Raw genomic sequence first — 13,050 nt, 5'->3', positions numbered from 1 at the left:
GTCCACATAGAGGGTCCAGGTGAGGAGATCAGCCTGGCCGTGCTCGCCGATTGTGTTCGGATCGGACGTCGTTGGCATTGCGTCGGTACGCGGTGGGTCCTCCGTCGAGGTGGTCGACTCACAGATGAAGTCTGACATGGCCTGACCTTTGATGGCCGTCCTGGGACGGTAGATGATGTCAAACTCACCGAGCTCGACCGACCACTTGATGAGCCGACCCGAAGTCTCGGGTTTTGCTAGGATTTGTCTGAGCGGCTGATCCGTCAAGACAACGATTGAATGAGCCTGGAAGTAGGGTCTCAGTTTCCGAGCCGAGCTGACCAGGGCGAGAGCCATCTTCTCGAATTTTGGATACCTGGTCTCGGCATCGGCGAGGGCTCGACTCGTATAGAAGACGGGGTGTTGTACACCGCCGACCTCTCTCACTAGCACTGAGCTGAGAGCCGAGTCAGAGACAGAGAGGTAGAGGAAAAGTTCTTCACCTTCCTTTGGTTTGGATAAGATGGGAGGTTCCCCCATGTGCCTTTTCAGATCTTGAAAGGCCTGTTCACATTGGGGGGTCCATTCTATGCTCTTCCCTGCTCCCCTTAAGGCTTTGAAGAAAGGGAGGCACCGGTCCGTGGACTTCGAGATGAAACGGTTCAGGGCGGCGACTCTTCCAGTCAGACTCTGGATTTCCTTGCGTGTCCTTGGGGACTTCATGTTGATCAAAGCCTGGATCTTCTCCGGATTGGCTTCAATCCCCCGCTGGCTAACCAGGTAGCCTAGGAACTTTCCTGACCGAACCCCAAAGACACATTTGGCTGGGTTCAGCCGCATCTGATACTCCTTCAGGACTCCGAACATGTCTGAGAGGTCCTTGACGTGATCGTCCGCCCTGATGCTTTTGACCAGCATGTCATCCACGTAAACCTCTACGGATTTGCCGATGGAAGATCTGAACATGTGGTTGACCAGCCTTTGGTAGGTGGCTCCGGCGTTCTTGAGGCCGAAGGGCATGACCCTATAACAGTACATGCCGCGATCCGTTATGAAGGATGTGCCTTCCTGGTCGGACTTGTGCATCAGGATCTGGTTGTATCCAGAGTAGGCGTCCATGAAGCTGAGGAGCTGATGTCCTGCTGTTGCATCGACGAGCTGATCTATTCTGGGCAAGGGAAAGCTATCCTTGGGACAAGCCCTGTTCAGATCGGTGAAGTCCACGCACATCCTCCATTTCCCGTTGTTCTTTTTCACCATGACCACATTGGCAAGCCAGTCGGGGTAGTTGACTTCCCGGATGAACCCGTTGTTTTGCAACTTGGTTACCTCTTCGGCCATGGCGGCGTACCGGACCGGATCGTATGACCTCCTCCTCTGACGGACCGGTTTGCATCCCGGGTCAGTGTTCAGCCTGTGGGTGATCACGTCAGACGATATGCCTGGCATGTCATCGTAAGACCAGGCGAACACTTCCGCGTTGGCACGGAGGAAGTCAATTATGGCAGAGCGCTGCTCGGGGCTGATCTGAGTCCCCACTCGGACGAGCCGATCCGGTGTCTCGGCTGAGATCGGCACTTCCTCCCAAGCCTCGGCGGGGAGGGGCCGAGAATCTGAGCTCGGCTCGGAAGTGAAGTCGAACGTCTCCGCCCTCGGCCACCTGCCCGAATCGGCGATGGAGTCAAGTTCCTGCGAGTTTGGCAGCTGACCCTTCTGCTTGATCGAAGCGGCGTAGCATGACCGAGCCGAGCACTGGTCTCCCTGAATGACGATGCAGTCGTCGCCCACCGGACATTTGATGAGGAGGTTGGCGTAATGGACGATGCAGTCAAGGTCGACTAGAGCCGGTCTGCCCAGAATGATGTTGTAGGCTGACGGCCGCTTGACGACAATGAAATACGTCATGCAGGTCTTCTTGATCGGCCCCTTCCCGAGCGAAAGGGGAAGGTAGATGTGTCCGAGGGGCTGAACCACTTCTCCCCCGAACCCGACCAAGGCAGGTGTATCGGTCTCCAGCTTGTCCTCACCGATGCCCATCTGCGCGAACGCAGAGTGGTAGAGGATGTTAACTGAGCTCCCTCCATCGACGAAGGAGCGCGTGATGGTTGTCCCGGCCACCTCAGCCACTATGACGACCGGATCATAGTGGGGGAAGATGATCTCGTTTGCCTCGTTTGGCCCAAAGGTGACCGGTGCCCAGTCCTTCCGCTGTCTTTTGGAAGTGCTGGGTTGACCTGCCTGGATGGACAGGGACTCGTGAGCTTGAGCCGCCTGTCTGACATACTCTTTCTGGGATCGGTTCGAGCTCCCCACGAAGGTTGGTCCCCCCCCGATCGATCCGATGGCAGCATCCCGGACGTCGATGGTATTGGTGGGCTTCTTCGGCGCGGCCTTGGGTACCCTAGGCCCACCGGCCAGGAATTGATTGATCTTACCCGCCCGGGCAAGAGTCTCAATCCCGTCGCGGAGGGCGTAGCAATCACCCGTGACATGGCCGTGATTGGAGTGGTACTTGCAGAAGACGCCCTCCCTGATTTTGTCCGGGGGTGGTCCCTTGATCTCCCTTGCAACTGGGAGTTGGTCCTTGACCTTGGAGTAGATTGCCTCCAGACCGGCGTTGAGGGGAGTGTACTCCGTATACTGGACAAATTTGGGCCCCTTGCCCAGAAGTTGGCGCGGCTCCTCGGTCCTGGTCTTTTTGGATTGGACCTGGGGTTTGGGACTCGCAACTTCTCCCTCTTTCCTCTTGGCCGAGGTCGGCCTGGGATTCAGGGCCTCCACCTGAGCATCCCACTCCTCAGCCCGCGCCCACTTAGTGGCTTCGGCAGAAAGCTCATCGTAAGTGGAGGGAGGATTCCTCATTAGGTGGGAGCGGAGTCCCCCGGCGTGCAGACCCTGCATGAGGGCATTCTTAGCTGACCTATCGTCGCAATCGTCGCACTTCGTATATTCGATGTTGAAGCGGATTAGATAGGCCTTGAGGCTCTCCCCTTCCTGCTGTTTGATGAGCGACATATCGTTCAAGTTGTAGAGTCGTTCGGATACAACCCGATATCTCGCCAGGAAGGCCCTCCGGAGGTCGGGGAAAGAGTCGATGGAGTTCGGTTGGAGGGTTCGGAACAAACCCCGAGCCGAGCCCTTCAAGGTCGAAGGGAAGATTCTGCACTTCGTGGCTTCAGATGCCTGGCGGGCCTCCATGGCGTATCTGAAGCTGTCAAGATGGTCGTAGGGGTCCTTGGTCCCGTCATACTGATCCATCTTGGGGGGCTTGGTGTCGCGGGAGACCTCAGCATCCATGATTCTGCTGGTGTACGGGAGGGGGAGTTCCTCTCCGTGGTCGGCCCTACCAGTGTATCCCCTGGAGATTTCGACATGGCCGAGCCGGTCGTGGACGCTTCGGATTTGGTCCTGGACCAAAGTCCGAACAAGATTTTCCACATTGGGCGGGGGCGGCTCGGCCACATTTTCCCCTGAGCACTCGGCCTGGTTGCCGAGTCTCTCACTCACCGGCTGACGAGTGAGTCTCTCGCTCGCCGGTTGTCGATCCGACATGATCATGGTAGATCCCAGTCGGTCGCTAACTGATCGTCTCCCCGAATGCGCTCCTGATGGGGAAGGATCCTGGCTGGTGATAGGGCCGAGTCTATTCCGAATCGGGCCCCTGGTTTCGGCCGAGCCGGTTGGACTGTTGGCCCCCAATCTGGTTCGGACCGGCGGTCGCTGGTTTGCATTCGGATCGACCCGGTCTCCCCCCGAATTCCCGGGGAGACGTTTTCCGAAGGCCGCCTGCTTCTGCCGAAGGAGACGGTGGGCGTTTAGGCATTCGGCCTGTTCGGCCGGGGGCATGTCCTCGAAGCCCGGGAAGACGTAATCAGAGTCCTGCCGATCGGTCTGGTCGCTCGGCTCGGCAGGAATGCTTTGCCGAGAAGGAGACGGTGAAAGGACCTCCTGCTCGGTTCGGGTCCGGCGCGATCGGAAACCCGATCCCCCACTGTTCTCGAGCTGAGCACGATGGCGTGCAAGTTCCCCGGCCAGCTCGGCTTGTTTTGCGAGCAGCTCATTATTCTGCTTCAGGAGTGCATTTTCAGCGGCCAGGTGTCGCTGACTCTCCTTAAGGAGTTTGTGAGCAGCTCGGATTTTTGAGGGACCTTTGGACTTTGATGTCCTGGGGAGTTGTGCTCCCCTCGTCTTCTCAGGAGTCTCAGGCTGATGTTGTTCATCATTCTGAGATGCTCCTGAGGAAGAGCTGCTGTCCCGATAGACGGTAGTCATGATGACTTGTTTGAAGGAAGAGCTTTAGCGCTTGCAGTGATGAGCACAACGGCTGAAGTCGATCTTCCCACAGACGGCGCCAATCTGTTGATGCAAATTCTCGTAAGGCAGATGCAACAACTTAGATAAGCTGATCTGGCTGATCATGTGCTTCGCTGGATGATGAAGTGGATGCTGGTTGAGATCTTCCTGCAGACAAAAACAAGATCAAAGGAGATGGACCGGTGTGGTACCAGCCAAACACACTCCGATGATGAAATCAGTGATGGTGTTTGATGGTGGGTGAGGAAGAACAAAGGAAGAACTTGGGAGAATGGGAAGAACAAGGCAAATGTTCTGGGTTATTCTCAGCAAGTTGGGTAGGCTCTTTTGTGGATGGGAATACAAGTGTTTTTGCGTGTGTATTGGTAGATTGCTAGATGCCTCATTTTGTGCATATGTGATGCTTTATATAGAAAAAGGAAGACTTAATGAACAAGTTACCTGCATGTGAATGAGTGGTTGCCAAAGGTCCACGCACCTGGTCAGGCCTAGTTGCATGCTCAGCTGTTTGCTTCCTCAGCATTCAATGCTGCATTGAATACCCCATTAAATGCAAGGTTGGAAGGTTCAGACAAACTCCACCAGTAGTCTTAAATGCAAGCCTGATATTCTATCCGTCAGAAGAATGTGTCAGGTGCATTTAAATGTGGCGGTTCGTCCCAACGTGATCTTCCTGGGAATGGCGGCGGAGAGCCGAGCCGAGCCGATACGAACACATGTCCTCAAGCGAAGACACGAAGTCCATGTGTGGTCGGATCGGACATGGGATTTCAGGCCGAGCCGGTCCCATAGATTGGGGTCTTTCCGAGCCCTAACTGGTCGACGCCAGAACTCGAAAAGGAGACCATCTCCTGTGCCGAGCCGAGCCGGACCGGGATGATCGTGGGAAGATGGACACTCGATCCCTGAGAAGATCATCGGTTCGGCTCGGACTGAACATGGAGGGCCCGGTGTGGAGACCCGGTCTGAGCTGGTAGAGGAAATGTTGATCAGTGATGATGTGGAGGTCAAAGTTTGACCACTGAGAGTCAACTCCGAGGTGGATGTTGACCAGCCACGTGTCGAGCCGTGATTGGCTGTTCGGATTGATGTGGATTTTCCCACAAACACTCACATATATCTCTAAATTATGATTCAGTACTCTTTTGTAATCTCCTTTCATTACTAGATCTCAAGACCGAATCATGTAAATCTCATGTTCCAGGATTTAATGGTCTCACACTTTCTATTTCTCGTTGAACCAATTTTTGACATCAAACACTTTATCCTAACTAAGAAACTAAGCCTCAATTGTCTTGTTTAATAACAAGACTCAAATAATTATCATGTTAGCAAGCCTGAATCGTCAAAAATGAAGTGGGTATATATAGTATAGGGTCCTTAGCTGTATACAAAAATTAAGCTTAGTGATGTGTTATTTATAACATGTACATTAATGCATGCATCTAGGCAAATTCTTGATAATTGGAATTCAATTTCCCATCCCGAAACAACCTTCCAAGAAAGATGTACCATCTTAATCATTTAATGAGTCATATATATAATGTGTAATGAATGTGAATGACTAGTAGCAGAAAGATACGATTTTGTGAAATTGGCAATTAATTTGTTTGTAGGTTGCCATGGACAAAATTCCATGAATTATTTGAACATCTCATCGTGTCGGCCACTACATGGAATGTCATATGCTCATGTGCGTGAATTGCCCAACTTCATTTTTTTTTTTTTTAAGAAAAAAGAACTAGAGCCTAGAGGGTCCTCCAATACGTCAAAAGCTCACATTAAATTTAGCTCCAGCTAGCTCTAAACTCTGCCAATCGAATTAATTAGGTTGCAATTTGCATGCATAATTATCCACAACTTTAATTATCTGTACATTTGAAATTAAATTACCAACTTAACACTGGTCACGCAGAGCATGCAGGTCATGCATGAGCTCAATGCAACTTTCCAGTCTATGCATGCAAGACAATATATAAGTAATGCAGAGCTATGCAGAACATGCAGCAGAGCAGCTCAGATATGTTAAACAGTAGTACAGTTGTCAGTTGAGAGCCTGAGAGTGATTGAGATAGATAAAACTTTAAATGACATGTAGATAAGATGAAGAACTTGGCTGAGGATAACATTTAAAAAAGAAAAAAGGACAAATACTTCAAAACAGATTGATTGCAAAACAGTAAGGGCTCATGTCTTTTGCGTGTGTGTATGTGACTATGTGTGTGAAGAGACTAGAGAGAGAGAGAGAGAGAGAGAGAGAGAGAGAGAGAGAGGAAGGATAATTATGATCAATTTGGCTGGAGGCAAACATATTAAAAACAATATTGAAAAAAGACAAACTTCTGAACCTTTCTTCATTTGCAGAACAGAGAGAGTTACATTGAAGCAAAACACATGGTCTGTGTGGCATTTTCTAATTTCCAAAGCAAAAAACAAAAATGAATTCAAGGCCAAGTTGCTTGAGGTTGTCTAGACCAAAGTTGACCTGCTGATTCTATTTGCCGCAGATATATAATTGGTCAGATCACTAGTTTCATGAAAAAATATATATGCATCTCTCTGCATCTCATTAAAATGAGTTGGAGTTCACGTTAAGATCGACATATAACCTTTTGGAATCAATCACAACGTGCAATCAGGTTTTCAATTTTTATGTATTTTTTTTTTTTTTTTAATTTGACTTTGGACAGCTAGCTCCACACATAACATGTTAGTTTATATGCAGTATCACCTGAAGGCTCTATTTTCATGTCCCTCAACTTCTCAGAAAACCAAATTACAACTTAACATTACTTTCTACATAAGTGCATGTACTAATAAAGTGTACATATAAATATGAACCCAATTTGGCCTTCGACATAGCGCTACGTGTTATGACAGACTATGTGGCAAGAGAAAATTTCCCCATGTACATGTCTCTAATATAAGTGATATGGATGGCAAAATACATCCCTTGAGAATCACATTTTTTAAACTATTAACTAATAACCCTCCCCCAGCTAGCAAGCTATTGTAGGAATCTAGTATGTACCTATTTAATTAACTTTGGTTTCAACGGTTTAATTTTGTTTTGTGGTTGGTGAATTATTTTTCTATTCCTATTTTACCGACAATTTGAGTAAATTAAGAAGATCATGCTGTGAGCTGACATTAATTGAAATGGATAAGGCAATCAAGAAAGCACATTATAATTCAGGATTTGGATGCGTTCTGCACTTCTGCTAGATTTCTTATTCTAGTTAATACACACAATGAAAACTTACTTTCAGATGAGTATTTTTATATACAGTTTATTTCATACACTGATTATAATATGCACTATAATTAATTCCTAGCTCTCTCTACCAGAGTAGCAGGCAAGTGCTACTGCTATATACATATAAAATTGACTATATTAGTCTCCATGCAGTTCAGGAGATGGATTTAAATGAGTAATATATATAGTTGTATCCTTGTCTTTAAGAGGACCACATGGTCCAACGGGAGACAAGGCACTTGATATGTTGCAACAGATCAACATTGGCCAGTGACTTCCATATATAGATATTTTTTTGCCATGAGTGCCTTCCAAATATAGATATTTGCCATGAGTGCCTTCCATATTTGTACCATCTGGTTCAGGCTCAACCTTCCTATAGTCTAATTAGTTGCTATTCAATAGTCCTAGCTCACTTTCCAATCTCAGAAACTACATATTGTTTATGTTGCTGTTGTCACTGCCATTTTTAATTGTAATCCTTGTCATCATCATCATACAACTTTCACATGTATTGTTGTTCTTTTAGTTTTCATGCATGCAGATTGCATGCTACACTTGAAATTTGCTCAAGTCTAATTTGAGTTTTCATCTGCAGCTGCAGGGCACACATCAGCATCTCCAAGACTCCAACAATAGCATTTGAAAGAAATGAAAGTGCCAGTTAAGAATTTAAAATGGCCTTGAAACTAGACTGATTGGTCTTCCCCAAGGAGGTATTAAAATGGGCTTGGCCCATTTATTTATAAATACATGCAGACTGTATATAAATGTTACATGATTCTCTGAACAGGCATGATTTTGGTATCAGCCCCAATTTATCAATTGGGCCTCAAACTACAGGCAAAGAAATGACTTGCAGCCCAGTGGGATCTAATTACTTCCCAAGAGTAGCAATGCATGATACAATCATACAAGACACAACAACCAATAACCATGTTAAAACTATTCTCCAGAATTTCACTCTCTCACAAATAATATTAGGTGAAAATGTGAGGTTTTGCTTCAGATTTAGAGATTGTGGAATTTATTTCTTAACATGGCAGTATGGCACTGCTCTCTTCTGCTTGTTAATGGCATTTCCCGTGATCACTTCCCTTTAAATACTTTTCTGGATCCCCAAACTCAGCATAGAATGTAGCCACTCAAATAATTTTCCCTTTTTTCTTTTGTTACCTAAGTTTGACTTGAGTCCATAAAACACATGGACAAGTTATCTTAGTGAATTGCATGGCTGACATAGTATATTATTCAAGATTTCCATAGTAACTGTTGGAATGATATTGTTGTTAATAGTAAAAACTACACTAAAAAAATCACTCATTCAAGCAACAACAACAATCACCAAAGCTTCAATCATTACATCTTGGGCAAATCAGATTATACAACAGTGTTCGACAAATCCAAAAGAGGGGAACTTTCTTACTCACTAGATACAATTTGACATAAAACATTAAAACTAGTCCACTCCCATCAAAGTATTGCAACCTTTAAGCCTTCTCTAACAAGCATAGCAGATTATGAACATGGTCCTGCCCTGCCATTACCAGCACAAAAATCAGAATAAATACAGAATACATAATACCAAACAAACAAAAAACCCCAAAACAAAATTGAACCAAAATATTTACTAAAAAAGGAAACTTGAACTGGAACAGTTGAAAGACGTTACCAAAAGATGAATACAACCAATCAAATGGCCAAGCGAGGTTGCTTGTTATGGAGAGGCAATTTAGAGACTTCAAATTGAGCAAGCAATTCAGGGTTTCTGAACCCAACAAGAAATTGGGCCAGACCTTCAAGAAACAGAGCAGCCTGGCAGACATTCAAGGCACCAATGATCTCCGCAAGAACACTCCTTCGAAGCCGATTGGCATCCACGAAAACGCTCACCATCTCCTCCATTTGGGCCTTCGTCGCCTCACCGACCATTTGGGCCGCAACCCTTTTCGCGCCGTCGCAGAAAGCCCAATTCCCCGCCACTCGGTCCAAGAACCCGGCCTGCGCGTGGCGAACACGCGCCGCGAGCGCGGGGACCATGAGCCTGAGCCCGCGCTCGATCTGCTCGACCTTGGCCATCAAGGAATTCGGGGGGCTCCTCCAGGCCGAAGAAATGTGCCGCAGCGCGGCGTCGCCGGAAGAAAGGTCTGGGCTTTCGCGGCCGAATTGGACGACGACGCTGTCGTCGTCGGTTTCGGAGTCCGACGTGTCGTTTTGGTCGAGGAAAAAGCGGAGGAGGTTGGTGAAGAGGTAGGGGTGGAGGTCGCCGAGCCAGAGGAAGGGCTTCTCGAGAGGAGTGCGCCAGTCGGGGTGGAGGAGCTGAGCGACGGCGACGACGTCGTTTGAGGCGGCGAGGTCGAGCGCGTCGTAGTAGGATTGGAAGTGGCGGTAGAGGTTGTCGACGTGGGTCGACAGCTGATCGAGGGAGCACGTGTCGGAGATTGAGCGGTGGAGCAGGGGAAGGAGCGTGTTCTTGATCGCATTGAACCACTCCGTGTAGTAGTCCTTGAAAGGACGATTGCTCTTCTTGCGCCCAAACAGACCTGAGAATGGGTCGGGTCGGATTGGATTTGATTGAAGAGATTGTAACAGAGAGAGAGAGAGAGAGAGAGAGAGAGAGAGAGAGAGAGAGAGAGAGAGAGGGTTAATTACCTACGGCTTTCAGCATCTTGGAGACTGAAAGTGGGAGATTCTTGGCGGGAGTTCTTGGGTTTCTGTTTCTTCTTTCTTCTTGTTGTGTGGAGGAAGAGGAGATGAGCGACGTCGTTTAAGGCGGCAATAGGAACGATGAGAATTTAAAGGGGTTTGGATTCTGTAAGAAAACTCAAAACCTTATTGGGCCGCTCTTTCTTGGACTGGGTCAGTTAATTCAGGATCATGTGAGTTGAACCAAATCTGATAAACCCATAAAAAAGTAAAATCTATTATCGGCCCAAAGTTACCAGTTTAAGCTTATCAGGGTTTTCTTCTATTCAATTTAAATATGGCCGGTGCTATTTCGACCACCCTAAATTGCTGAGTTGACCACCCTATTTCAAAATTTCAATTTTACCCTTAAAACAAAAAATTTCAATTTTGTTCGTCAGGTCATTCGACAGTTATCTACCGAAATATTTATGATTATTTGACAGTTATCTGCTGAACATTGGTGGATTATTCGGTGGATAACCACCGAATGGAAATGAAAAAGGCATTCGATAGTTATCTGTCGAAATATTTGTATTTATTCGACACTTATCTGCCGAACATTGGTGGATGTTTCGGTAGATGACCACCGAATGGATCTGGGTGATTTCATCATGTTTTTGCAATAAAGGGTAAAATAGGAAAAAAAAATTGAAAAAAATATGTTAGGGTGGTCAACTCAGCAGCTAAAAATGGTCTGCATAGCCTCACTCTTTAAATATTTGATACTTAAATTGTTGAGTTCCAGCTATGGTAAAATGGAATCTCGACTTGATTATTAATATACCCAAACCATTTATATATTACAATTAATGTTCGTTATGAATTAGGATCCCTTGCTTATAATTTTATTTTTTGATGACTAAAGAAAAAAAAAATCTATCAAATATTCATTTATTTTTGGAGACAAAAAATGTATAGTGCTACGTTCTCTCAAATTGAGACGAGCTAGTGTGCTAGGGCACAAACACCCCAGCAGGAGCCTACATTGCGTCAGCTCTCATTAGAGCGCCTCATTAGCTTATTACAATATGCACACATATCAATATATCATTGGAGATTTTACTAACACGACTGTCCTATTGAAAAATCTCTCGTTAATTAACGCTTTAGCACATGAATCATATTCCTTCATTTTTTTTCCCATTTTTTCACATGTTTGTGTTATATTAGGTCTTAGTTGCCTTATATTCCATATTGATGGAAATGTGAAAGAGGAGGAACCTCACTTTTATTATACATGAGGTCCTTCAATTCACGAGAGGGATCTCTCATTTACCAATTTTATGTGCTCTCTCTTTTACATTGTTAATTGTAATCACTTTGTTTATTGTGAAACCCTAAACAGAATTTTGTGGACATAACCCATAGTGAGTGAATCACGTATATTGTGTGTCTTGTATAATTGTTATTTGATTATCCTTGTTTAGTGGCTTGAACCGATTTTCGAATATCGATATAGTACATGTTCCAGTAATTATCTTGTATTTAATTTGCAATTAGAGAATTTACATTTCCAGCTTATTTCATTGATCATGATGTGTCAATTCTTTAACCTTCATATAGGCATATAGCCACCTGTCTTCATTTATCATTATCTCCATCAAACTGTTGACAACTCCATGAAACTGTCATGGTTGCCAACTTCTGTTCATGGCGCCTCTCCATCTCTTAGTTCTCATTCTTCCAAACAACCTTTCAACTTCTCTATCATCTGACATGCTTGCACTACACAACTTGGTTATCACCACTTTTGGTTTGTATCATTTTCTTCCCTAAGTTTTTACATCCAACACCAATTTCCTAGTCGATTCTAAACAAAGTCTAAAACAAAAATACAATTTAAAAACAACAATAAATATTTAAGGGATTGACGCCCCGAAAACCTTTATATTGTCTCCACCACTACTAATGGTATTGTGTTTATATCTAAAATGACGTAGTTGAAGGTGCCTATTTGAATATATCTCCAAGACAAACCTTAAATACTGAATTTTGAACCCAAATCCCAAATCCCAAAACATCAATACAAAAAATATAAGTGGGGGTGTGTTTTAAATATCAGTAGAATTTTCATCCTTCACATATATATTGGGCTCAATACATTTTGGAAAGGTGTTCCCTACTCAGATTTTAATGAATTTTAAAATTCATAGAATTCATCAAAATTTGAAGGAAATAACTGGAATTCGCATGGAATCTGTTATGTGTAAAAAATCTATTAAATTCCATCCAAAACCATCAGTTTTTTAGGATACCTGGATTTCTAAGGAATCTCATCCAAATCCATTGAAATACATCAATTTTTTAAAATACTTGGATTTCTAAGGAATCCATTAAAATCCAAGTTGAGACATCTAGATTTTTATGAAATTCATTAAAATTTTAACTGAGAATACCTAAATTTCGTTGGATTTTTAAAATCTATTAAAATTTGAGGTGCGGACATCATTTGGTTAAGTTGTTAACATGAATATTTATTTTTTTGGTAATTAAATGAGTATATTAAACAAAGTTGTAATGGCCATCTATGCGGTTGATTTGAACTAGTCTTCAACTCTTTGTTAATTCTTACGTAGTTCACTTCTTATTACAAACAAAGTGGTCTTCGGCCCATATGATCATAAAAGTGGACATTAAACGTCGCCGTATTAGCCGAGTCGTTACCTCCACCCCACCGACAAAGTCGGGTCAAACACCCCACACCCATGCACTCATGCAGTTAAAAAAAGTTCTCTCTCTCTTCTAGAAAAAAAACAGTGAAAACAAAAAAAACCAACTCCTGCTGCTTTTGTCAATGGTGTGAGAAACTGTGA

At 45.0% G+C, this 13,050-nt stretch overlaps 1 protein-coding gene across 1 annotated transcript; it reads right to left on the bottom strand.

Moving 5' to 3' along the window:
* Positions 1-9,011: 9,011 nt before the first annotated feature.
* On the bottom strand, positions 9,012-10,260 carry INP1 (transcription factor). Its single transcript, XM_086228150.1, has 3 exons — positions 10,202-10,260; positions 9,222-10,092; positions 9,012-9,086 (listed from the first exon to the last, which is right to left on the bottom strand). Exons 1-2 carry the CDS (start codon positions 10,215-10,217, stop codon positions 9,242-9,244), a joined length of 867 nt encoding a protein of 288 aa, XP_086084276.1. The 5' UTR covers positions 10,218-10,260; the 3' UTR covers positions 9,012-9,086; positions 9,222-9,241.
* Between the last annotated feature and the right edge of the window lie 2,790 nt (positions 10,261-13,050).

This window comes from Dryas octopetala, chromosome 9 (genome assembly GCF_963921425.1).
Source record: "Dryas octopetala chromosome 9, drDryOcto1.1, whole genome shotgun sequence".
NCBI lineage: Eukaryota > Viridiplantae > Streptophyta > Magnoliopsida > Rosales > Rosaceae > Dryas > Dryas octopetala.
Note: the sequence above shows the minus strand (reverse complement) of the source record. Positions and strands in the feature narration are given on the sequence as shown.